The 27,188-nt window shown below is 41.4% G+C and overlaps 1 protein-coding gene across 1 annotated transcript in view; it reads left to right on the top strand.

The window, feature by feature from the left end:
- Positions 1-1,554: 1,554 nt before the first annotated feature.
- BEND7 (BEN domain containing 7) overlaps positions 1,555-27,188 on the top strand; it is a 46,575-nt gene continuing 20,941 nt past the window's right edge. Inside the window, exons 1-5 of the mRNA XM_082485790.1 lie at positions 1,555-1,857; positions 5,728-5,811; positions 15,322-15,621; positions 21,307-21,429; positions 23,911-24,176. Coding sequence (XP_082341916.1) covers positions 1,797-1,857; positions 5,728-5,811; positions 15,322-15,621; positions 21,307-21,429; positions 23,911-24,176 — 834 coding nt within the window. The 5' untranslated portion in view covers positions 1,555-1,796. The remainder of the gene's footprint in view (positions 1,858-5,727; positions 5,812-15,321; positions 15,622-21,306; positions 21,430-23,910; positions 24,177-27,188) is intronic.

Raw genomic sequence — 27,188 nt, 5'->3', positions numbered from 1 at the left:
GTTAGGATACAAATCACTATTGTTAATATTCAGTTTGCTTTCCTCTTACTAATTTTATGTCATTATTCCAAGTGATAGGGTCAGTCAATATTACTGGAGCCAACAGGATTCTCCTGGGTACTCCGCTGAGACCAAGGGAAAATCTACGTTTGCATCTGTTCGAGTAGGCGTATGCAAGTATCACATACTCTTCTCCTAGTCAAAACACAGCCTGACTACACTTAAAACACAAGATGATGATCGGGAGCTGTGTGTTTTCAGTTATCGGCAGTCATAACTGTAAAAGCCTGGGTCCTTTCTCTACAGGCAACAGGCAAAAGCACTCCTGACTGTAAAAAAAAGGTACACAAACTAATTTAGGCAAAAGCACTCTTGACTGTAAAAAAAAAAAAAAAAACAAAAAACAAAAACCAACAAAAACCCCAAAACACTACAGCAGAAAAGAGTTCGGCATAAGTGAACTGGAAGCATGGCTGAAGGCGTCAAGTGGTGAATAAACCCAAGCGCTGATTCCAGCTGCCTTTGGGCCATCGGTGTGGCTGCGGTGACCTCCTGGTGGCCATCGGCAGGTCACCGGACCCGCTAAATCTCACTCCAGCGGAGGGCCCGGGCTCCACTCCTCCGGCCGCGGCCACCCACCTCGCACTGAGGCGGGCGAAGCTCCGTGTCCCTCGGGCCGGCCGGCGCCTCAGCACGCTCCTCCGGGCCTCGGTCCGCGACGCAAGCGGGCACATCCTTGCACTAATTACTGTAAAACACGGTAATAAGCAGATGTCAGCGTCAGCCAAGCCCCGCTTCTGGGTTTTGCCTACTTTCCACACCAGCGCCAAGTTCAACCCCATCCCCGCCGGACCCTGCCCCGGGAATCTCTCCGGTCCCGCTAAACACCAAGAGTTTCCTCCTTCCCTCCTCCAACCCCTCACGGAACCCACCGACAACGACGACGGGGCCCGCGGGCGGTGGAGCGGCCCCCGAGCGCCCGGCGGTGGCGCAAGGCCGCGCCGAGAGGCCGCCGCTCCCTCACGGCCGGGCACCCCCCCCGGCCGCCCGCCCCGCTCCTGCCCGCCGGGGAGCCGCGGGGGCGGGAAAGGGAATCTGTGGCGGCGGCGGGGCACGGCAGGGGGAGCGCGCAAGTGCCCGTGAGGGGAGTGTGTGGAGAGTGTGTGTGTGTGTGTGTGAGAGGAGCGGAGGGGGGGGGGGGGGAGCGGAGGCGTCGGGAGGGGGGACACAAAATGGCGCTGCCCTCTCAGCCCCTCTCCCTCCAGCCCCCCTCTCCGCCGCCCCCGCGGCGGGGCTCGGCGGAGCCGGGGTCGTCTTTCCCCGGCGGGTGGTGGTGGCGGTGGACGGGCCGGGCTCGGGGTGTCGGTGGCTTTTACGGCCGGGGTTTGGCGGAACCGCCGCGGGGCGCGGCGGGCTGCGCGCCGCCTTCCCCCAGCAGGTGGCACCGGGGTCCCGGAGCCGGCGGCGAGCCATTGCGGGCCGCCCTTCGCCGCCGGGCCGCGGCCGCGCAGCCGGCGGGGGGGAAAGGCGGCGGTGGCGGCGCTGCCCGGCATCGCCCCCGCGGGGCTCCCCCCGCCGCACCCCGCTTTCCCTCAAAGTTTGGGGCGGGAGGTACGGGGTGGGGTGGGGGGGTGCGTGAAGACCGGAGCCAACTTGTCCCGGATCCTTTTTATTCACCGCCGTCTCCCAACCCCCGCGTGTTTTGCTGATTAAAGAGACGGACCTTGGTCCTGCCACCGCCGCCGGGTGGCCGCCCGGGCCACCCCCGCTCCTTCTTCTCCTTCCCTGCCCGCACCATGGAGTTCACCCAGAGGAAGAGAAGCAGGAAATCCCAAAGCTTTAAACTGATCAACGAAGGTGAGGCGGGGGCGGGCGGGGGTGGAGGGGCGGCCGGGGCTTTGTTCCCTCGCCGGGGGCAGCCCCGACTTTGGCACCGGGGGGGCGAGGGGGGTTATGAAACGCCGGGGCTCCCGCTCCCCCCGATCCTCCCCCATCTGTTATTTAACTCCGCAATCCTCTGGTTCAACTCCCCGAAACCATGGCATTTATTTATTATTTTTTTCTTTTAACCCCCCTTCCTCTTTTTCTTATGATTTTTTTCCATGTGTGTTACGTGTTGTTGTAAAAACGACACCCCCCCCCAAACATCCCCCCCAAAGGTGGACGTGTTTTGGGGGGGTTTCTTCTTTTTTTTTTTTTTTTTTTTCCCCCAGGTAGAAAATAAAAGTTGGATCGTGTTTCATGGTAAATCCTGCTTGGGGTGGTGGTGGTGGTGTGGGGGGAGAAAAGGTAAAATCGGGAAGCGAGCAAAAAAATAATGACACTTCAGCAGCAACGGACCTTCTTAGTATTCAACTCCTGTGGATTTATTGTGTTTTGGGTGTTTTTTTTTCCTCCCCTTGACTGCGTACATCCGCGTATTTCAAAGAGAAGCCGAATAGAGGTTGCTTTATTAAAAATCCACGCAACTAATTAATTGTACGTGGGCAGGGGAGAGCCGCTGGCTTGGAACTTGTTCGCTCGGGGTGTGTTTGCTTTTGGAAAAGAGGGTATTTTAAAAGGAATCGCAGGGGGAAATGCTTGGATTCATGTCGGGGAAGAAGCACAGCTCTGTGTTTCAGTCTTGTTGCTTTTTTTTTTTTTTTAACAAAACAAAAAAAAAAAAAGATACAGCCACTGGTAGGCATTTTAACAGGTGGGCTTCCCAGCCCTAGGGATTTATTTTTGTTGGGGATTTATCCCTTCACTGGCCGATGAGGTATTTTTGCCCTGACGGATTTGACTTGAGATCTCTTTTCCTTTTGTGTTTGCAAGTATTGGATGGGAATATCTCCATGAAACACGGTGTGTGTCCTGCATGCCAAGTTCAAGGCAGGTGACTGCTTGGGTGTAATGTCACAACTGGGGAAAGGGGACACGCACACACGAGTGTCAAGACTTTCTGTCTGAAGAGCAATGTCTTCGCAGGCACTCGGCAAAATCACATTCGATGCGAAGAAATTTAAAGATGGAAATAAACTCGCTTGGTAGGAATAGTAAATAATGACGGCTGTATCGTAGGGGGGTCTGGAGCATCGGACATACTCCCAAATAAAAACTAGAGGAGCAGTGACCTGTCAGACTTGTCTGAAACTTATTGGACATCTGTATGCATTAGCAAACCTATTGAGGGGTTTAATTTAAATGGAGAACAGGTTTGGTTTGTGAGATATTGATATCGAACATGCTCCCGACTTGGAGGCAGAGTTAGTGCAGGACTGGGCTGGAGCCTGGGGGGCTGAAAGTGAAACATGTGGAAAAGCAAAACTGAAATCGAAGACTCGGTTTTATTTCTGTCCTAATGGAGCTGTAAAAAGAATATGTGTGCTATCAGAAATAGATGACTATTTTGCAAATTCTCAATTGTCACTCGTTAGAGGTTAGATATGCCTCGGTGTATAAGACAATCTATTTAACCTTGTTTTAATAGGTAAATTCAGTTATGGCGGTACGTTATTTGTAATTCCTATTTTATCTGGGGTCTCTTTTTGAACATGGAAAGTCAAATAGAAAGCTACACTAAAAACACATCCTAGAGAGAAAATCATGTCTTTGAGAATGGAGGGTATAAAAATCACATTTTGCATGTGAGTCTGCACTTGCATATTCTTTTTCTATCACAGTTGATTAGAAAGATAATTATGTATAAATAGTTGTCTCTTGTAATTGGCCTTTGCCTCTTGCTGGAGTCACTCTGTAATGTCACAGTTTAGTGTTTACTGTTGTGAAATTGATATGGATTTCGCAGCGCCTGGACTGTGACATCTGAGGCAGAAGAAGGAAACCAAAGAGAAAAGGGTATGCTGTGTCGGTTTGTTGGTAACACACCATCTGTTAACGATGTGTGCCTATGGAGTGCTTATTTTGTCCCAAAAAAAAACTTCAGAGCACCTTGTCGAGATGATCAGTAATGACCAGATCGAGAGGAAATCCATTCCTGCACTAAAACGCAGCCGCCTCTGGGGTGAAATGTGGTGACTCTAAAGCAGCAGCTGTAGATCAGAAGAATGTTGTGACCAGCTGGATGCACAGAGGGAAGTGCTAGAGAAGAAACCATGTGTAATCTATATATCTAAGAACCATGAGTCTGTAAGTCATTTAATTCCTAGTTTCCACGTACTCACTCCCAACAGATCTTGGACACCCTTAAGAGGATGAAAATGCAGGGTATGGTGGGTTGACCTTGACTGGCCACCAGGTGCCCACCAAGCCGCTCCATCACTCCCCCTCCTCAGCAGGACGGCTAATGACTGTGGAAGACAGTCGGCATAAATCTCATCATTTTAGCCTTATGAAAGGAACCTTTACTTCCTTGACGTCATATCTCAAACTTCACCTTTAACCGTTTCAGTTGTTGGGCTTGGTCGGCAGAGGAACCCTTTGTGTAGCACATCATCGCTGACCTCTTCAACGCCCTGTTGTGTTTTTTTTTTTTTTCCCCTCATTTTCTTTCCAGGCCCTTTTCTTTCTTTTGCTTTGCTGCGTTAGGCTCGATTCTAGTTTACTTATTGGGTTGTTCCTCCTCTTGTGCCCTCGAGACAGTTGTGCTGTACAAATAAACAGCACATTACAAAAAAAAAAGAGTTTGGCTTCCAGGAGACCTTTCTGATCCTGTAGCTGTTTTGTCAGAGGTGCAGGTGTGCTGCTCGTGAGAGGAGGAGCTGCTTATGCTGTCCTCTGTTTCTGCTGTGCCTTTGAAGTGAATCCCCCAAAGTGCTCTTCCATGAGTTAATCTCTACTTCGCTTTTTGTGAGGCAGGTAAACATAAAAACCGGTTTACGGAGTGAGTAGCTGAGAGTGTTAGGAACTAGGAGGGTGTTAAAGGAGTAGGTGGGGAGGTGGCTGTTTCAAGACACTGAAAATATTGTTCAGTCTTGAGTGATTTGCCAAAGGACAAAGTGTGTGCCAGTAGCAGAGTCAGAAAAAGCATCCAGGAGAGCTGCCTTTAGACATTTTTTTTTTACTTCGACTTACTATTCCATCTGTACACAAATGTAAACAAAGCTCTGGTTTTACTGAACACTCATCTGGGATTACAGCAGAGATCTTAAAAAAAATATTATTTTATTTGAAATATAAATTCAATGGTGAAATTTTTATTCATTTTTTTTTTAATCCTGTAACATCTCTCAGTACAAGACACTAATGTTTATTCTTAGGGTCATCACAGACGTTATTTTTATAGGTGAATATACTAAGGTGTCCCTCATCCTCCTTTCCTCGCAATTCAGAGGCCCATGACACCAATATGATTTAGTATAGCTGAACTACGCAGCCCTAATGTATGTTGCTGACTTTCTGACTGAGGTGAAGTTTGAAAGTTTCCTTTAGTCTCGGGAAAGGTAAAGTTTTCATTATAAATCTGCTTTCCATCTGTAAAGCAAGAAGCCAGATAATTGGCATCTGGTGGGATAATTTGCTGTGAAAATGAACACAGTAATTTAGGGCAGGCGTAGCTATTCCCTAAAATCTGTGAAATATTTGAGCTGAGTCTCTCCAGTGTGAGCAAAGTTTTTTTTTTTTTAGGAGGTGCTGATACAGAGCACATTTTCAGTGGTTAATTTGATGTACATGAAATAAACTGCAGATATATTGATAAATTATGTAGTAAAACTGTAGCAATGTGTTCAGTGTTCATTTTTTCCAGATCACTTGAGTTCTAATTTTTTTTATCGTTTTTCATTCCAGATTACCATCATGAGATATATAAGATCTCTGACTACAGCAATGATGTTAATGGGGAGACCAAAGAAACACAACCAGTTTTTTTAGGTATGTGCTTGTGTTGATTAATTTCCGAGCAACATAGCGTGGCCATTTGCAATTAGGGAGGAAAAAAATCTCTGTGCAAGCACAGGAAGCGCCTGCCATTGTTTAATATGACATTCTTTTCAAGACCCTTTTATTCTACGAATTGCCAATATATCCTTTATTAACACTGCTAAAAGTTGTAATTTCAGACATAAATGTTTATTAGTGTCTACACACAGTGCTAATTATCACTCACTCAGAGAGCCAGATGCTGACTCTGCAGTTTTGCAGCTCTGTGCTCACCCCATTTACATTGCATATTCGCTGGCATGCTTCACTGGCAATAGTTTGTGTAATTGGGGTATTACATCTTTGACATCTGGATAACAGAAATTCAATTTCCAGGAAGCTGCTATTTGTTTGGTTTTGCTTCTGCCTTGGGTGGGATAGAGGATTAATGTGCTGTCTTAATGTAATGTCCTTTCACCTCTGTAGCTTGCCTGCTAATCCTGCCATGGCAAAATTAAATTAAATCAACAGTTAAAAATGTGTAAAGAAAACAGAGAAGTAATATAGAGTCTGCAACATGATATATACTACAGCATGATAGGACTGGTTATCAGTGAACCTTTATTTTTCCTGTCTATGTGCTTTTTGTCCCATATAACTCTTCAGCTGCAGAGTGCTGCTGCTTTTCCTGCTTCCAGCCCCCTCCTGTCACATCTAGGACCTCGCCTGAGTACTGCACCTCTTGGCAAAAATTTGGCGAGTGGAATTCAGAGGAGAAAGGGCCAGATTTTGAGCTACAATAATAACTCTTGCAGTATAAAGTAAGCTCTTGGACACCTTGCTCAGGCTTTGGAGAAAGCGGGTGCCTTTGCAGTGAGAAATTTGGAGGTGTCTGCCTGTACTTAACTGCACCAGGAGCCTAAAAATTTTTGTAGGGTGATTTAAGGTTTCTGTAGTTTGTGCATGTTGCCCCCTGGAGCCAGCAAGAAGCATTGGTCCCGAGTGTCTGAATTGGCACCTGAACTAAATCTGCACGCAAAATGCCTTTGTCTCCTTAATTCATAGTGCCACGTCCTCTTCTAGAGGTCAGCAGCAAATGGGAAAGGAGGACGTCTTGGGCAGTGTGGGATCTTCTGATGGTTGGAATATTTACACGGGGGTGAGAGATGCGTTAAATTCCCTTCTCAGCTTCTCACCATTAGGATTTTGAGCAAATATTTCTTCCCTACACCCATTTCCAGGAAGAAGCGAAGGTGGATGCTGTGCTTTGTGTTTGGATTTTGTGTTCTGTAAGCACTTTTGGTGAAGTGTGATAAACCTGATGGAGTGAGCTCCACCAGAGGTTTACTTTGAATGCTTTCTTGCCCAAACCTAAATCACGATAAAGCTTTGGCAGGAGTTAGGTATCCAGTTGCTTAAGCCAGGATGCTTATAAGAACGCGCGGGATTCTGTGCTTTGACATCTGCGCTGTGAGTCAGACCAATTGATTTTGATTTTGGTTCTGCTGTATTGTCTTTGGGTTTATTTGGGGTTGGTTTTTTTTCGAGTATGCACAGCTTTTCATTGTGACTGAATGTGCTCTGGCCTTTAAGTGCCTGAAGTTCACCTATTTCAAGAGCCAGTCAGAATTCAACCTTTAAGAATACGAGTCCTATCAAGGATCTTCCTTATCAGGTACTGAAGCACAGAGTTGCAGTCCTGGGAGTCCGCCTTCAGTTGCTATAAAGAGAAAAAGGTGCTATTTCCTGGAGATGTCATGTGTCCAACTTTCATATTTCCTCAAAGTGTGCTGTTTTTGACAAGACTGAATGATATATGACTGTGCAAGATTTGTAGACTAGGCTCTCTTTTTTTTTTTTTTTTTCCTTGGGAGCTGGGTTCAACTCAGAAGATTACTCAGAGCTCACATAACCTTCGCCGCTTTATCTTCAGTAGGTTTCTTTGGTGTCCACTTTTATCCAGATTCCTAGTGAGAAGGGCACTGACCTGAGATGTAGGAAAAGCAGTGCCAGGAACTGAACTCAGCTGAAAGCACTTGAAATCTGGGCTCCCACCTTTTGACAGGGATCTGGGATGAGTGGCGTTTGGCATTCCAGCTTTCCTTTAAATAAATTGATGTTGCGTGGAGTAATGTTTTGTTGTGCTTCAGGGACAGTGGGATGACAACACTTTCCCAGGCTTAGTGTCCTGTCTGCTAATAATAATCATACCTTCAGGGTATGATCGCTGCTTCACTTGATTTCATTATTTCATGCCAAAATTCATCCCAGAAGGATGCTCACTCCAACTGGTTGGTTTAGAGTCAAGTTTGTTCTCCAAATTAGGTGTTTTAACTGATCCATGGGCTCAGCTGTTGGAACCTCAATGTGATGCAGCCTTTAGTATGTGAATGGATGCTAAGGTATGTCACTGAAACTATTACCTTTAGAAAAGAGGAAAAGTTAATGCCATTGTATGAACGAGTGAAGCTGTATCTGGAATAGGATGTGCCTATGTTTTGGTTGCATAGTTGAGAATGAACTCAAACTGAAGAGATGTACTGTTGAGAAGAGGGGAGCCTCTAGGGTGAGTAAATTGGAAGAATCCAGTTTGTTTAGCATGCAGATAAATTAAAGATCAAGCATCAGGAAAGACTTGTTGAACCTCGATGGTCTTTTTTGCACCAGCACAGATGGGAAAAACGTGGCTTTGTGTAAATATAGGCTGAAAATTGGAAGAAGCTTCAGCGCAATTAGAGGAACGTAGTACTGGATGTGACCTTTGATGGTTGCAATGGTGTAACGTCCAACTGCTTTTTGAATGGGTGTTGGTGATCTTAGGAAAGTTGCTTATGTGATGCAGTGGTGGAGTTTGCAAAATTTGGGGCACAACTATCACTGCTGAATTTTGCAGGTGAGGACTGGCATCTGTTTTGTTTTGAAGGAAAAGGCTTAGTTATCTGATACTAGGAGAGGCTGCTCGACCTGAAAAGGAAGAGGCAGCCCGAAGTGAAGTGCTTAAACCTTGAATATGGACAAGATTTAAGACAGATGCAGCTTCAGCTTTTACCAGTTATCAGCATAAACCTTCTGTCATAGGGCTGCTAGCCCAGACGTGGAAATACAAGCCCATGAGGGAACTGTACAACCCTATCTTGTGGACAGCGCTGGTGAAACCTAGCTTGTCTATAAAAATATATCTTTTGCATACACCACATTGGGTGGGGTTTTTTTCAGTCTTAATATTTTATTATCATCACAAAAAAAGCGGAAATATATTATACCTCCAGACTGAGTGTTTTTACAATGCTTTCAACTTAAAATTCAGGCTCTATGTTTGAAAGGTTAATGTAGAAAACTAATTATATTATCCTGGTAACCAAATGTGTGATGAGACATTTGTCTGTGTAATTAACAGTGAAGAACTTTTATAGTTTCATAAAATCGAATGCTACGCACAGTGTGCTTGGAGCATTTGTTTTGAAGAGATGTCCAAAACAGAGATGTTTATGACTGATATAAAGTGGAACTGAAATGTACTGTAATGCAGGTGTCTGTGCATTTTACAGCATTTCGCATTGTTGAAATGGAAGGCAGCAGATTAATAACTTTGCTATGTCATGGTAAAAATAAATAATGTGCTCTTGGAGCAGGCGAGCGATGCATAAGTTACTCACTAATTTCAAGAATTTATTCTGTCCCAGACATAATATCCTTTGCAATTTATTCACAGAGAAAAAGTTGACTTAACACAAGTCTGTGAACCTACTTTTAATAGAATTATATTGTTTGTTGCAATAGTAGATTCTGTAATTAAGACTGCATAAAAGCTTATTTTATATATGTGTTCTCCAATAATCTAATTTCATAAAGCATTTCCCTTTGGGGCTAAAGCATGATTTTGACCTGGGCTATTTCCAAGAACTGGGGGAAGCTGTTGCATAGCTGTTGTTACTTCTTAAATTATATGACCCTGTTAATATATACATTTGTTGAACAATTGCTTACTTGTGCTTTCCTGAGTGATTTAGCTGTTGCAGCGTGGCGTGAAGGTGTGTAACTTATGCTTCTGTATCTGCTCTTGTTGGGTGTTTTGAAACTGTTTCACCAAGCTCTTCAAGAGAGTTATTTTCTGGTGGTGAGCCAGCTTCCAGAGACGTAACGCCTCAAATCCTGAATGGTCCCAGGGTCTGATCCTGGGTTTGATTCTGCACATTGCTTTGCTTATATTAGTGTTTGTGATGCTTATTAACTTTCTGCATCTCATTGTAGGCAGGGGTGTCTATCAACCCATGTACTTCCATGCTTGGTTTGGGAGTAGGGGGTCTAATTTGAGGGTAATCCAGTTTTCCTGCAGATATAATCTTTGTGCTTTGTGACGACATGAAGATAGGTAAGTGCTTTTAAAAGACATTTTAGAGCACGGCTAAGATGCCTCAACTAAGCTTAAATGTCCCAGTATGTTATCTTAGGGTAGCCAAAGTCCTTGGCTCATAACTCATGTTGCTTGCATGACCCTCTGACATTGTTCATGACCACTGCTTTCCCTGCTGACTTGGGGTTTAGGTTTTTAATTTGCAAAGCGTGTTGTTGCCTGTGTTACTTGTTCAATATAGGTTCCTATATACCAGCAAAGACTGGGGATCACTTATTTGAGAAATACGTGCTTACCCCATCAATTTCACTACAGAGATGCCTGATTCAAATTATCCACAGCGCAGCCACAACAACTTTCCATGTGATTTAGGAAACCTTTGATCCGATAAGGAATCATTGCACATGGCTTGCCTATTTTCCCCATGCTGACCTTCACAATTTTCTATTTCAGGACCACTTATGGTACAAAATGACAGTGGCAAAAATGTCTTGAGTTTTGAAAGTTACAGTTTGATGTGGGTATCATTTTTGCTGAGAAGAGATGCTTAGCTGCCTTCCAGGATAACTGTCCTTTAAGGAAATACTTGAGTACCATGTAACACTCGGTGTGGTGTTTTGGTGAACTCAACCTGGCTGCACACTGGAGACATGCGCCGTGCACGTGCATGCTTCCCCATTCCTTGAGCTGCTCTGAATTAACCCTTACAAAATCTTCAGGCACGGCAGCCGAGTTTTGTTGGCCCTCTTCCAGGAAGGGCAGCATTCAAGTGGTGTCTAATAAACTGGTGTTTAATATGTTTGATTATACAACCTGTTGCAATTATTTTTTTTTTTTTATTGAGCTTTCAAACCATATGCGTCGACTTCCACTTTTTCTCACCTCTGAAGCTTCATTTCCTCACAAACCAGGCTAATGTTGTCAGCTCACATGTGCTTGTCTGGCTGTCACTGCTATTCCTACCCTCCCAGTAGCTTCTGAACTCCTCAACCAATTTCAGCCTAGTTTGACCCAAAGATAGGGATCTGTGAGATACCGAGTACCTTCAGCAGGCAGCCTGATGGAGGAAAAAGCCCTGTTTGTGTAGCCAAGAAAGGAGAAGTTGCTGTAGGAGTTTCATCTCCCAAAACACAACACTACATAAAATTAGACACTAATTCATAGAAATAACTGTATTAAAAAGGTCAACTACTCATGAATATTTTCCAAAACATATGAGGAACTTAAATGTTAAAACTAAAGAAATTAATTGCAAAATACTGGGCCAGGAGACCATTATGGTTATTTGTTTATATAAGTCAAAGGAAGAAAACATCAAAACCAGATGATTGTCCAACCTTAACTCTATTGACTCATTTATACACTTTAAACCACATACATTAATTACAGATGTGGTTACCACTTCTCTAACACTGGAATAAAATTAATGTTTGAACATATGGGTATGGTTGCATATCATTTTATCATTCTTTGTAGCACCATGATGATATTCGACAAGTTATTTGGAAAAGTATAATAACTTGTTTATAGGCAGTGTGCTATATTTATATTAAGTTTAATAAGCATAATAGTGAAAAGCTGGTCACGCACCTGGGGTAAAGAATGGAATTAATGAATTATCGATAATATTTTGTTAACTGTTCTGGTTTACATTTGTGCATTTGTAATTTTTAACATTTTTACAACTTTCAAAGTAAGTTTTTCTACTGTGCACACTTGTAGTAAGGACAGAGATTGAAACGAATTTAGGGGAAGTTACTTTTTGTGAATGTTTGATGCAGTATTTATGAAAGGGCTTTGGTTTTGCTTCTTTTGTTTTGTAAGATTACAGCCAGGCCATGTGGAAAAAATAGGTTGTGTATAAGGGGCCATCATAAAAACACTAGTAGCAATTTAAAAATATTGTTAATATGTTTTTGTTATGACTCTTATAATCTTTACATAGAAGTCCCTAAACAGGGCTGTAATTTGCTATGCTTATCTATTTTGAGTAGTATTTTGTAACTATTTTAGTGTTTTGCAAGTAAATTCCTTGGTTTCAGATAAAACCAAAGGGATTATATGGGGAGTCCAAATGGCAAAACCTGTAGCCCGCCGGTCGGAGGCATTCCTGTCTCCTCGGAAGAGGTGGGGGCCCCTGGTACATGTACAGGGAGAGGCTGAAATATGCACCGCTCCTCATCATCGCTCTCGGGAGGCTTTTCACAGATAGGTAATGCAGGTTTTTATGTAATAAACTGGTTTTTTTTGGTGCTTGATTATCCCATTCAGCACTTAAGAAGGAAGGCTGGCTCTTCTGTAGGACATAGTAGCTTGAGCTGTTTGGTTTTCTCTCTGTGCCCCATCTTCCTTTTTTTTTTTTTTTTTTTCATTTTTAAATTACACGGTTATTATCTGTGAAAATCATCGGCGGTGGAATAGCTGATAGCAAAATGCTATCATTGGGCTCTAGAGCTAATAGCCAAATGAGATAAGCAGGGTGCAAGAAGTTAAATCTGTTACTGTTCCCGCGCCTGCCTGCAGCTTCAGATGGTGTAACATCAGCTACTCTCCACTCATGTAGGGAAGGATGCCGCCGTCGCTGGCCAGTTACAAATTCAAAGCTGTAAAAACTCATAACTGGGTGGGAGGGGGAGGGAATGTAAACTTGCATTGAAGACTTAAGTGCAGGTCTATAGCCTGTATGTTTTCAGTGGTCTTCCCTACAAAACAGAAGGCACGCTTTGGAAAAAAATAAAAAGAAAAGAAAAAAAGGGGGGGGGGGGGGAGGGGCAAACCCCAGCTAAATAAACAACAAAAAAATCAAACCAAAAAAACCCAAACCCAAACCCAACAAACAAGTTCACAAAGGGGGAATCTCCCTGTTCTAAGTTAAGGGAGCAACTTAAACAGAAAGATATGCTTACATAGGATGCAAGTTCGAGGTTTGTTGTAACATAAATGTAGGGGGTTTTCCTATTTGGAAGCAAGTATGCTCATGTTAGTGTATAGAAAGGCTTCTATATGAAGGAACAAGGGACCAGAATCAAGGCTGAATAAGCTCAATTAACATTAATATTTTATGTAATTGGGTAAGGGAAATTTAATCTTTCCAACAACCTGTCACCCTACCAGCCACGTAGCACGCAGTCACTATACCCAACAGGGGGAGGTAGCTGGGAAGCTTTTTTTGATATTCAGATACATTTTGCGATTGAATACAAATCCAAATTGCCAACATAAAACTCTGAGAGCCTGATATACTGCTAAATGGTACAATCATAAGGGATTGCTTCATGCTTCGGTATTCTGGAAGCGTTTGGAGCTTGGATATTGTCAGATACAGCCACGTACAGGAGAAAGGCAGTCTTCAGTGTACAGGTCTGGGTATCTTGATAATTGGAGCCTGGTAGTACTCTATGGCCTCTCGAGGTTGGGAACTGCAAACAGTCAACCCCTGGTTGGGTTGAGGCCAAAAAACGTCATTTTAAAGGAATTGGTGCTGTGATTTGTTAATTAAATCACACCCACACACATAAGTCCACAGGCAAACCAACAAAATAAATACAATCCAGAACTTCCTTGCTAAGGGCTTTTCTCGTTGCTTTAGCTGGAGTGGAAATGGTGGTAGAGTATCTCTGTACAGGGTTGACAAATATTTTTCTAAGTTTGGACTAGGAGCTTTCTTGCAAACCGCCCACTCTCCTCGCTTGATCGGGGTGGGCTGGAGCCAGCTGGCACCAGCCCAGGGAACCGGTGTGCCGGGTCAAGCGGGAGATGCTCTGATTCAGCAGAGGCTGGAGCGGATCGTACAGCGCGTCTCCCCTTCTACTTATTCGCCTCCAAGAGCAAAAAGTCCCGCCTGGGATACTGGGTACACTGGGCTTGCAGCGTGTACCAGCCACATTGAGCTTAGCTTGTGTTGGGGAGGGAGTTGCTGCTCTTGTAGCTGCACGCTTAGGTAGCTGGCTAAACCAGACACCTAAGTTTAGGCAACTAAATAGTGCTGTTGAGCTGATAAAACTGCTCACATGCCTGGCATTGGCACACTTTCGATTACCTTGTTGAACCAGAGACGATGCACGTTGCATCTTGGGTTTTGCAGTGTAATTTTTTTTTTTTTCTGAAGTTTTCTTTGCACTCTCGCTTTGCCAAAAATAGGTTTATTTTGGGAAGCACGAATGTAAATTGAGTAAAGGATACCAAGTATTACTGTATTAGGTATACTATAGAGGAAGGTTGATTCATCAGTTTCTTGATATTCTTTACTCCATTTGCTTAGGATGTTTGATTTTTCTATTACCAATGAAAAAATAGAAGCCTCTTATTTCAGAAGGGGCTATGAACACTTCTTTATTACTAGTGAAATGTAGTGTATGCTTTAACGAGCAAAATAGCTACTATCTGCCCAAAACACATATATTCATTGTGCAATCAGTAGTTTCATACGTAAAATTAATCCTTAAATGGTGCCAGGAGTATTAAAGTGTGTAATTGTTATTATTTAAATGCCTTGAATTTATTTGGAACAGTCACATTTTTCTTGTATATATTTTCATTTTGTTTTCATAATCTACACTTTTAAGACACCCAGCAGTTACGCCATATACGGTTATGCACGTCTTAGCTGCTTTTTAATTTATTCCTGTATAATCCAGTATTATTAAATTCTGCGGACTAAGGAACTGATCTTGTTCATTAAAATCAATAGATGCAGTGTTGCTCTGTGTGTGTGGTGTGGTGCTTTTTGTGTTTTTTTTTTCTTTGTAGAATCCATCCTTCAGCATATAGCCAACTGATATATAAAGGGTCTGATCCTTTAGGCTTTACTCGGGGAAATATCTACTGATGTCAATGCCTGAATAGGATCAGTCTCTTAAAAGCAAAGTTTATTTGAAATTTCTCTAGCTATTGTTATTTCCTTCTGGAGAAAAATAATCGTGCTCATCAAAGCTTTAGAAACAGCATCAAGAAAGCCAAGTTCAGCAGGTCTTTCAACCATGAGATGTCAACCATCACTGTTTTAAAGGGTAGCCTGGTACCTAGCAGTGACCGCTCAACCATCTCGTTTCTTTCTCGTCTTTATTTATTTTTGTACTCCAACTCTTATTGGCATCTAAAATCGCTAATCTCTACCCATTACCATTTTTGCTAATTTACAGTGATAACTGTGGCTCTGTTTTCATTAGGAGATGAAAGCCGGGAAATTAAAAAACAAATTACAGGGATGAGAAGATTACTGAATGACAGCACTGGAAGAATCTATCAGCGAGTTGGCAAAGAAGGAGAAAAACTGAAGGAGGAGCCCCAAGATTTAGACTTAGCCTGGGCCCAGCGCCTGAATCCCCCTGCGGAGTCCCAGGCGAGCCTTCATCCTTCACAGACCGGTGCATGGAATGAATTATCACCCCAAGCTAGCCATTTTTCGGGGCAGTACGGAACTCGATCCAAAACGTTCCAAAATCAAACACGAACCGTGGCATCCAATGGTATGATCTGCATTAGATATTGAGAATAGTACTTTTTTTTTTTCTCTCCTTGTAATGTACTAAATTTCTACCTTTGTTGTGATGATTTATTGTACTGCTGCGCTGAAATCAGTTATAGTTCAGAGTCTACAAAATGAGCACATAGTTATCACTTTGAAAAGGTGCGAAAGTGGGCACAGTGCATTCTGCTACCATCTGTCTTAGCTTTTAAAATGGATTCCTGGTGATAGGACAGAATTACTCAGTGCTGTTACAGGCTTAATTTCCATACAGTACTTATTAAAACAGCTTTTGCCATTGTTATTAAATTCATAGCTAATTAAATGTCAACCTCTACCACTCCTCTCTGCAATGAGTAATGTAGCACTGTTGTGACACCACTTGCGGAGCAGGATTCTACTGACTTTCATAAGGGGATGGCATCAGCCTTATAACTGGCCGATGAACTTCAGGTACAAAATCCCATCACAGCTTTAGGCTTTTATTATGGTGGGACCATGGCAGAAAAGAGATGATGGAGTCTACCTGTGAACAGCACGTACTAGAGTATGGTCCATCTTGTGCTGGCAGAGAATTCTGCCCTGAAGTAGAGTAGCAGTGTGCCCTAAAAATGCTTTTCTCGTGTTGTTTTAAATCTCAGAAAATGGAGGTTTTACTGCCAGATTCCTGAAAGTCTTCCTTAACAATCTAAATGTAATTCAGAAAGTTTTTCTCCTGATACTCAACCCTAAGCTTAGAGAGGATTTTATTTTAAAGGGGTACCTCAGTTGTAAATTCTGGAAAATAAAAAATTGTGAAATTTCATCTGAAAACAGTATCGATTTCCAATTTCCAGTTGATTCTGAAGGTATTTATGCTTCTCAATAGGGGCTCTGTTATGTGTCCTTCTCTAAAGGCATACAAGTTCTCATTGCTTGTAACATATAACACCCCCTCCCAACTATTATTATTCTCAGTACTGTCCTATACTGTCACTGCACGAAAAATCACACAGCCCTAGGTTTCACCAGACTGACTGTTTCTCTGTAGAGACGATTCACACAGATGTACCAGGTGACCTGGAGAAAGATGTTGCAGTAGGTCATACTAGTTTTATTTATTTTATAATACAAAAAAATATTTGTGGGTTTTTTAAAAGATGCAGATCCAGGGGAGAAGGGAAAATATCTGATAGGAGTTAGCATCTAAAACTAAAACTATGCTCTCAAAATCCCACCATAACAATTTTCTATAGGTGGAAGGACCAAAAATTCATCACACATCTCCTTCTTTGCCCTGAGAGTCCCAGGGCACCAGCAGGGACAGTTCTCTGCATGCACAGAAGTGCCCAAGCCTGCACAGATTAGGTGTCTAGTTCCTGGATCCAGAAAGTAGGTGGAGCAGCACCTCTATCCCCTCAGGGCCCTGATTCAGCATGTGAGCTAAAATGTGTTGACGGGATTTGGTCCCATATGCAAAAAAATGTCAGCGTTTTAATTTTTCATACAAGGAGGAAAGGTTCGGCTGCTTTATGATCTCCTACAGGTTAGAATGGTCTGTGAGACAGTAGAATGGTTGGGTTGAGCAACCTCTGGGCTGGTCAGGAGGAACGTCCAAGCTCCCAGCTCTTGGGGCAGTGCACCAGGAGGCACCTTCCACCCCTCCCTCTGCAGCTGTCCTACTGCAGAAAGGAATGCGGTCTTTTAGGTTATTACATAAAGACGGGTGTGGGCACTCTCCTCTGGCCACCTTTGAAAAAATGACATGCGTAGCTCTTTGAGAGCAGGATTTTAGGTCTCTACCTCCAGTGGGGCGTTGTGATCCTGCTGGACAGTTTCGCTGCTTTGGCTCCAAAGCCTGTTTTTTAGGAAAGGAAAACTTTTGATGCATTTCTGGGCTGTGAGCAAGCTCTGAAACTGCTCCTCACCTGGCACACAGCTCTTCTGGGCAGCTGTTCTAACATGCCCAATTCCCCCCATCCCTTCCATTGGGAGCCTGAGGATCTAATTCAGCATTTTAGATGTTATTTGGAGGATGGACAAAGTCCTTAAAAGCTGGCTGTAGAAATGCAGTCCAATACCAAAGGAGATACTACTCCATGGTACTTACCGTGGTGTTTAAACTCATCTGGGCAAAACTGTTGAGGTAGGACATAAGCTTATTACCTGGGGCTGTCAGGCCTGGGTCATCACTGGGGAGATGTCCAGGCAACTGTAGCAGGCCGTCTGAGTCCAGAAACTGTTTCTGTCCGTTGAATAGATAGCATATAGGAAGCCAAGATCTATGTTGTAGGTTGTGTGAATAACTCAAATTTGAATGTAATAGGCATCCGGGTCCATCTAACTAGCATAGGTATCTACTCACATGGCAAAGGTGGTTCAAGGAGAGGCTGGAATGGATATTTAATAGGTGTAGAAAGCAGTCATGAAAAAGGTATTGGTAAAAATAGAGAAAACGAAAAGCAAATTCAGCAGTGATGCAGCAGCTGAATTACTTTTCGGTTATGTTGAGATCGTTTTCAATGGATTGCACTTGCATGCTTTTCAAATGTAAACTTGTGGTAGCAATGTTACACCAGGTGAATTCACTCTCAGCAGATACAGCTGCAAGAACCACTGTCCTAGGCTAGTTGCTGCTCACACAGGTGAAGCAACTAATGTGTTTGTGTCGTCTCCTCTCAATCATAGAAGCTGGTATCAAATTTGCCTGCTGGCTAGCTTCCAAAAGAGAGGGAGGTGGCTTTTTAAAGACTCCTTCATAAAAATAAAAAGTCTGTTCTTCTTTTAAAATTAAAAATTGATTTATAACAAGTTGAAAAGGGTTGCTTTTGTCCTCTAAAAATGATAAAGATAGTGCTTGGAACAATGACTGAGAACACTCTACAAGATGTTTCTTACAACACCGATCAGAAGAGGGAGGATAGAAAGAAAATAAAAAAACCTCATGAATATGTATGAAGTCAGTAGAATCCTGCTTTGATTTGAAATATTGGTGGTCTCTTTTCCCATTTCCAGTACCTATGGTAGATTTACATGGGTAATTTCTATCAATGCTAATGGGGATTATAATGTAAATCCCCATGCCTCAATGGGAAAATAGACCATTTTGTTTTCCATCTGGAGTCTGCGTGCCTGTGTGCTTTCATTAGGAACATGTTATATTGCAACGGGAAAGATGTACAGGTATTTACTCATACAATTTGTCCAAGTTTTCACATGCAATTCACCACAATGTAGAGTCTTTGTTAAAAAGGAAACAAAAGCCACCAGCCCTGTCTCCTGCTGTAGTCTTTCAGATACTATTTCCAGAAGCCCACTAGAATATTGGGTTCTGATCAAGAGAAAGGACAGGCTTTATCCCAAGGAGCTTATTAGCCTAAAACTGAGAAAACACTGGATGAAAGGTGTTCTTACTATGTATTTGTCTTCTAGTAATAAAACTCTCCTAATTTCCTGGGACTCCATTTCTGGGGTACCTGCTTGTCTTACTGAAAGGTATGGAGTTATGCTGATGCTATTAAATTATAAGTAGTCTTGAACCTCATCTACTTAAAAGTGTACCTGTAACAAGTAGGTAAAGGGTATTGGTGGAGCCAAGTTGAGGGATTCTGAGTAATCTGCTGCAAAGCTAAAGATAACATTTTTTTTTTTTTCCCCTCTGTACCTGTAACAATGGGCTAAACACTTTATGGACCATTGAAAAGATAAAATCCCATCCATGCCCCAAGGAACTTTCAGTCTGAATAGACAGCGTACAAAGGAAGGGTGAGATCAAGCTAGGCAGAGTCCTGCTGAGTCAGTAACCTGTTTTTTGTTTTAATTTGAGACTCAGCCTGTTTTCAGATCGCTTTTTACTTTTAAGAAGTTGTTGTAGTTACAGGTAAAGAAGCTAGTTGAACTATTGCATTCATATTTGCTAGATTTGCAGAGATTCTTAAGTTACTCCATTTATTTTAATGCGGCATGAACAGTTTCTGTCCATGTGTGATATTTTAAAATACAAAAATTTGTAATTGCAGTAGTGTGGACAGTCTAAATATCTGAGGAAGGGAGGAGAGCAACACCAATAAGATGTCAACAATGTTTAAGTGGCACATCAGTTTAGCTTCACAAGTAACTCACTTTTGGGAGAATGACCACCAGTTTACTCAAGCCCGATAGATGTTGCTTCAGAGGTGAAGGTCTGAATGGAAGGAGGCAGAGAACAAGTACCGGGGAAGGGAGTTTTGAGGATGGAGAGACACACTGGAAGAACAATGAAAGGGTGAGGGCGATTTAGTGGTGGCCAGATTTTTAGCCATTTCAAATGAGGATTGAAGTCAGGGGATCTGTGTGGGTTTGACATCAGGAAAGCTCTGATTAAAGAATGCAAACAAAAACTAAAAAGGTATTAATAAACTGGTTTGGCTTCAGAGGAAAGCAAAAGTAATAATGAAAAATGGGAGGATTTATGAGCGAAGATTAAACGAGTTGCTTATGTTCGCTTTAGCTAGGTAATGATTAAAGGGCACCTGATAACTGTCAGGCTATGGAAGAAAAAGGGAAATGCACTCTCTGAAGTCCACCACATGTGACACCAAGCGAGGTGATTTTTGTTAGATCCATTTGTACCTGTCTTCATAAAATGATCATACCTTCTTTTGCATGCTTTGATGAGCAGTAAAATAGCCATCAATTTAAATGACTGTAAGCACGTCTTGAAACGAAGGGGTGTACATCCTATCTGGTCTCAGTTTCAAGCTGATACTGCTAGGTGTTTTGTTGAATTTTGAGATTTTTATTTGCAGCATTACAGCTAGGGATACAGCTATTTTAAACTAAAGTGCAGGGTACAACTGCTTAGGTAAAGCTTGAAATCTCTGAACAGCCTGTACTGATTCAAGACCTTCAGTACAAAACTTCTGGAAAGGCAAGCAGTAATAAAAGTGCTGCAGAGGGCTAAAGCTAAATGTTAATTCAGTTAAATGCAAGTAAGAGTTACTAGAAAAGAAGAATCTGTTAAACTACTATATTAGTTTTCAAGGGGAAACTATGGAAAGCCCATCTCATGGGTCACAGTGCTGGAAAACATGCCGTAGAAAACAATCCCACCCTAGCAAACATAAGAACAGATTTGAAGGCTTTCCCTGCTGGTGGTTCTTTTCCATCCTGTTTTTTTTTCTCCAGATAGGGTATTTTATTTTCATGCTCACTTCTTCACATGGTGAAGAATCACACAAAACATTCAAGCAGTTTAAAAATTCTTAGGCCCTCATTTAATGTGCAGTATAAACCTTTATTACACAGACTGTGTTCATTCTTTGTAAGACTGTTCTGGGAGATGGGCTTTTTTTGTGTGTGTGTGATAAAATGAGTATGTTTATAATGAGGTTTGGTGCTATTGTTATTCAAGATGAACTAGCCTGACAATAGAGAGCCCCGCTGTGAAGAGTGCATTGTATTCACGCTCTTAGCAGTCTTCTCCAGTCCATGTAACATTGCATCCCCTACTGTATCTAATTGCACATGCTAGTAGTAATTGGATAAAACCTAGTGGCCCCTTCCTATTAAAAGAGATCATGTTGAAAATTACTTGCTTTCTTGCTTTGGGTCTAATTTCCCAATCAGGTGTAGTGATCATGGTTTCAAAAACCTGCTGGTCGTTGTTGTTTGAGTGGTTTTGTGTGTGTTACATCGTCTCTCCCCTGTTTCGTTCCTCTTCTTTCAGGAGAAATCCCAATGGTGAATTCATCAATTGGACCAAACTGCTGTACATGTAATTGCCAGTCGACCCTGCAGGCTATTCTTCAAGAGCTCAAGACCATGCGAAAATTAATGCAGATTCAAGCAGGTACTACGACTGGTCCCATATATGCATATCCATGACAAGCATCTAGTTGAAGATGTCCCTGCTCATTGCAGGGGGTTTGGACTAGATGATCTCTGGAGGTCCCTTCCAACCCAAGCTATTCTATGACTCTATGATCTTGTTAGGAGGAATGGTCTAGTAAGACAGGAATCTATGTGAAGACTCAGAAAAAACTGCTGTCTTTAACATATCATTCAAAGTCAGTTTTTCACGGGCTTCTTAGAAACGTAATTTTTACTTCTCAGATCCTTACCTGTAACATGGGATGTGATCTTGTAGCAATCTTTTCAGGCTTAATTAAAAAAAAATCTAATGTGATTAGATACTCTAGTAATAGTAGCTGAGTGGGTAGGTCAATATGGCATAACCACTCCCAGTTTGTTTTCACGGTGTATTCATTCAGAGGTGCAAAATGCTACTTTACCTGTTACTTGCTACCAGTTCACTAATCTTAGAGGTAAAAAAAAATAATTGTAAGGCCACTTGAAGTTCTTGTATAACACTCCATTCAAAGATCTTTCAAGTTACAGCTCTGTAGTAGCCTCAGCTGAGCTAGCTGCTGCATGTTGCGGCCTCCACCCTTCTTCAGGCTGGTTTACCAGTTCTTTCTACTGGCTGAACCAGCAATAATCTGTTCATTGGGGAAGACTATCAGGGCTAGTTTTTCTGCTAGGTTAGGAGCTGAAACAGAACAGTGCAGAGCCAGAAGAGCATTAGAGCCAGCAAGATCATGAGACCATGGCAGCTGGGAGTTAGGTAGGTCATGGTAGGCTGCTGTGAAGCTGCAGCCTCTGTGCTTCATAAAAACTAGTGATAATACTAATGATGAGTTGGAGACGTTGGAGGTTTTGTCAGTTGAGTTGCCCATCCATTATGAGTGATGGGGAGCGGAGCCATGGAGATTTTTTTCTTAGAGTGGCTGGGTAGGACCTCTGTAAGAAAAGGGAGTGTTGTGTAATTAACTGAAATATGGGTGGAGTGAAGGGCTGACGAAACTCCTTGTCTCCACAGCTTATAATGCTTGAGTGAGCAACGGGAAGGATCAGACCGGTTTTGTAATATCAGTTGATACACATAAAAATGCTATTCAAAAAGTCATCGGTTTACAAATAAGCACACAAAGGCCCGGTTTTACAGTGAATTCTTTATGCAGTTGCACTGATTTCATTGAAATTACGTGCATGATTAAAAATGGCTTGTGGGTGAGAGTTACAGAACTGGGTTTTATGCCATAAAAGCTGGCTCCTCAATAGCAGGAACATTTCTTATTTATTATGTATCTACAGTATTAGTACCTAGTTAATTAGCGAATCTCTTGATTCACTGGGAATAGTTCAGGTTTTCTGGTAGGCATGAAATGATGGTTTTGCACAGAAAAAAAAATTGCTGGCATTTTTGGTGCTAAAAGAAGACATATAAAATGCAAACATATAAGTGAAAGTGTAATAACTTATTTTAGTTTTCAAACACCCTTCTGTCTAAATGATAAACTAAAAATTACAGTCTTGTAAATCCTTGTCAGAAATTAAATACCCCAGAAATCATTTAATAAACAGTATTATCAGATTTGGGTTTTTTTCCTCAAGCTTTGTAGATGAGGACCGTGTGTAGTTCACTTGTTGCTCGAATGAGTTTGATTTGTATGTGGTGAAAACAAAAATGTGTAGTGCTTTTGGCTTTTCTTTGTTTTGACCTTGATCTTACTGATTCATGCAGACAAATAATTGTATCTGTGTAGCATTCTGCTGGAGGACTCATTCACATTGATAAAGGTTCAGGATTGCTGCCTTAATTTATACCAATTATTGTGGATACCAGAAAATGCAAAATACTGATAAATATAAAACATGGTCTCTTAGGTTTGAGATGTAATACATGAACTGTCAGCTTCTGTACGAGCAAAACAAAGTGATGCAACTTTGGGTTACTTTTTTCACAGAAATTAAACTACTGAATAGTGTTTTCACTCATTCTTGACATAATGGTACTTGAAATGTTCTTGCTGAGCTAATTAACTTGGTAACTACAATCATAAAAATAACTGTAATTGCATTAGCACTTGTATTATCTTACTTTATCGGGAAGAGATGCTCAAAGACAATGAGATTCTCAGTCATTCAAGAGGATATACAAATTAATCATTGCTTAAGTCCTTTGTGTCACCAACCATCCAGTGGTCCCTAGGAAAAATAAAAACACGTATTCCTAATTTTCCAAAAATGCTATTCATCCGTATGTCTTGAAAAACCTCATAGTGGAGCTCAGTGTCATTATCCCCATTGTACAGATTGGAAAATTATGCAAAGGTGATAAAATGTAACTGTTTCACATGTACAAACAGCCCTGAAAACCATACCGCTTATCCAGAAGGTAAGTTCAGTATGTTGGTAGTTTAACAGTGTGCATCTGTGTTATACATATGCTTTTTTCTATAAATTTAATTCATTACTTTCTTTCATTCAGTTGGGACTCAAAACAGACAGCAGCCTCCTGTTCCTCTGATTTGCACGCAAAAGTCAACAATATCAAGAAAGAGAAATAAAAAGAAAAAACTGCCCCTCAAAACTGTTGAACCAATTACCATGAATAAGAAACCCAACGCTGCAGAGAATGAAAAGAAGCTATCAGCAAACTCGGAACGATCGAGTCTGCAAGCAGTTGAACCCCCCCCAAAACCAGAAACCCCTGTTTCAGGATTTGGAATTATCCTTGAATCTGCTTCATCAGATGTAAGTTAATATTTTAATACCCGGGATCACAGGATTTTAAAGCACTTCCTCATTCAGGAGAATCAGCGCTCAAGTCAGCTTGAGTGTGTTCCCTCTTCTTGTTAGAATGAACAAGCAAATCTTGGGTCGGGTTGAATGGAGACAATAGGGTTAGATGTGGGGAGTGCTATTTACAAAGTGTTGGGGTTTTTTTCCAACTGATTGTGGATTACAAAATTTTGGGTTGTTTTTTTTCCAACTTCCACAAGTATGTAGTTCTCCCTTGAGTTCAAGGCTGCCTGTCGTTTGAGCTTGCCGTGGAAACTTGTTCTTCATCCCTCCTGTTGCCAAGACCCACCATGAGATCAGAAGCCGTGAAAAGTGCTGTGTATATAAAGCGTTCACAACCCTGTCATTTGCTGATGGGCGCACGTAGTCCCCATGTATGCCCTTATCCTGCCAAAATGTGTTTACGTACTTTGTATAATGCCTGGCTGGTCCCAGTGGCTTCAGGGGACTCCTCACCTCTTTAAAGTTCATACCTCAATCTTTGCTGAATCGGGTCATTTGGTCTTTGTCACTGTGGTTGCTGGATGAGAGCCTTGAGGTTGGTGATGATGTCAGTGTATCTAAAGGGGCCAAAGTTTGCCACTCTAAAAATATGTACTTGTCACATGTAAAATTGCAATAAGCACATTTTCTTGATTCATGCAACATGTACGCATTGATAGAAATGTCATGTATCTGGTGGCTGACTGGCTTTGTTTAATGACCAAATAGATGTTGTCTGAACCAGTTCACTGATGAGTAAACTAATCATTAATTTCTCTAATATATTCTTAATTTTGAGCAGGCAGTTTCCAATTTCCTAAGTACTATGAGCTAGAAAAACATAATTAAATTCAGTATCAATAAGCGTAAATGAAAACAATGCAGCAGATAATGTTCTACCTTTCTGGAAGTGGGAACTAATAATAAAAAAGAGCAGTCATGATAATTCAGTTATATAGATGCAAGCCACACCACTAATTAGATTATGGTCTCATGCCATAGGGTCAGTGTAGTGATACAAAGTAGCTAGTTCGATGCATTTTCAGAGGTTTTCCTTTTGTAGTATTATTCTTAATAATGTTTGAGGTAATGGTTTGGGGAGGGACTGGTAATCTATCTCCAATACGCAATTTGTGCTTATAATTTTTCTTTGCTTGTGGCACTCTTTTCAGCTTGAAACAGTTTCGAAACCAGTTTTGTACTTGTGATGGAATTTAATTTTTCTTTATGAATGTGTTCCATCGCTGGACACAATTCTTTGTAGATGCCAATTTGACCTAAGCAAAAAAGGAAGAGAAAACATGCGGCTCATAAATCAGGTCCTCATCTGCCGTCCAATGCTTTGGCCCCTGCTTGCCACAGCAGTTGTTTCACTAAATTTACAGAGCCAGAACCCTGAGACAAACAAATTGATGTTGTTTTGTCTTTGGAAAGAAAACAGTTGAGTTCTGAAAATAGATATATTTAACAGTGAAAACAAAATGTGACCTTAAATATTTTGAGAAGGCTAAAGAAAGTCGCTTCTTTGAGAATGAATGGCAGTATTATCTTTTTCTATTTATTCATAAGCATCTCTAGTTTGCTCATGACCAGTGTGTCTAAGTGCCTGAAAAAACTGAAAGACATTTTACACAACACCATAAATGAATGTTCCCTTGAGAATATTGCATGGGTTGTCTGTAGTGTGTGCTGTGGCATATGCCAGGACTACCACCGCTGCTAGTTTGCCAACATTTATTGAACTTTAAGAAAAATCTCAGTTTAATGTATATAAAATTGGGGCTACTGAAACCAGTGCAATTAGTTCAGATCTGCTGACATGTGGACATGGATGTGGAAAAAGTCTTTGTTAGATCAACTCTTAATCTGGCCCATGAATCAGAGAACCTACTTTTTAAATGTAATGATCTGTTAACGCTTAGTTAAACTTTCTTGTGTTTGTTTTACTGTTATAATATTTCATTTATAACCTAATTATTTCTAATCTATGTAGTACAACCTACTAAAATGTCTAGGACTTTTCACTGCCTGTTAATTTTAACACAGCAAAAGCCTTTGGCATTCAGGTCTTATTTATTTTATTGCACATGAACAGTTTACCCACCAATTCCTTGTGCCATGATCATTATCTACTAACATACTTTCCCTTTTGAGAAATTGCATTGAAAGTGATCATAAAGTTCAATTGGATACTGATTGATTGTCTTTGATTGAAGAATAGTTTGCTACCAAAGGAAAGCAAGAATAAATCAGTTTTCCCTTTGAATTATTTCATTGATACACAAATTGATTCTTATATTAAGAATAAAATACCCAAAAGTAAAATAATATTGACTCCTCCATGCTGGTGAGGTTTCAAATGTATTTTACAGCTGTGTTAGTGAAGATAATTTGTCTGTCCTAGGCGTCTTGTATCATCGAGGTCATCTTAGATTGCTATCGTAAGACCCAAGACCCAAGTAAGAGAATAGGACAGGATACCTTCATCACCATGACAACTACATTCTGTTTTTGTATTAACACGAAGTAGAATTTTTGCCAAGTTATAAACTTAGCCCACATTTATTTACACTTGAAAATCTTTTCTGTCAACGGAAAGTTTAGAAGTAACATATTAAAAACTCACCTATATCAGAAGATTGTCAAATGTCAAATAGAATAACTCTGACTGTTTTACTGGATCCAGCATTTTGAAAGTTCTCAAGGTAAAAAACAACTTTTCATCCAGAACAAGCTGAGAAACGTATGTGCTTTTAAATTTTTTTTTTATTACTCTCTGCATATTTTAAGATTCTTCATACTGGCTTCCCAAAGCATTGTAATTTTCAGTTTTATCGCACAATATGCATGCATATCCGATGATACTATATGCTTTGAAAATATTCTGCTTGCTGTGACTCTCTTGATACTTATTTTTTAAAATCCATGGGAAAAGAGTTATGCAGCCAAATCCTTCTGAGAATGGCAGCCCTTTCTTCTGTC

This window comes from Vanellus vanellus, assembly GCF_965231255.1.
Source record: "Vanellus vanellus genome assembly, chromosome: 1".
Taxonomy (NCBI): domain Eukaryota; kingdom Metazoa; phylum Chordata; class Aves; order Charadriiformes; family Charadriidae; genus Vanellus; species Vanellus vanellus.
Note: the sequence above shows the minus strand (reverse complement) of the source record. Positions and strands in the feature narration are given on the sequence as shown.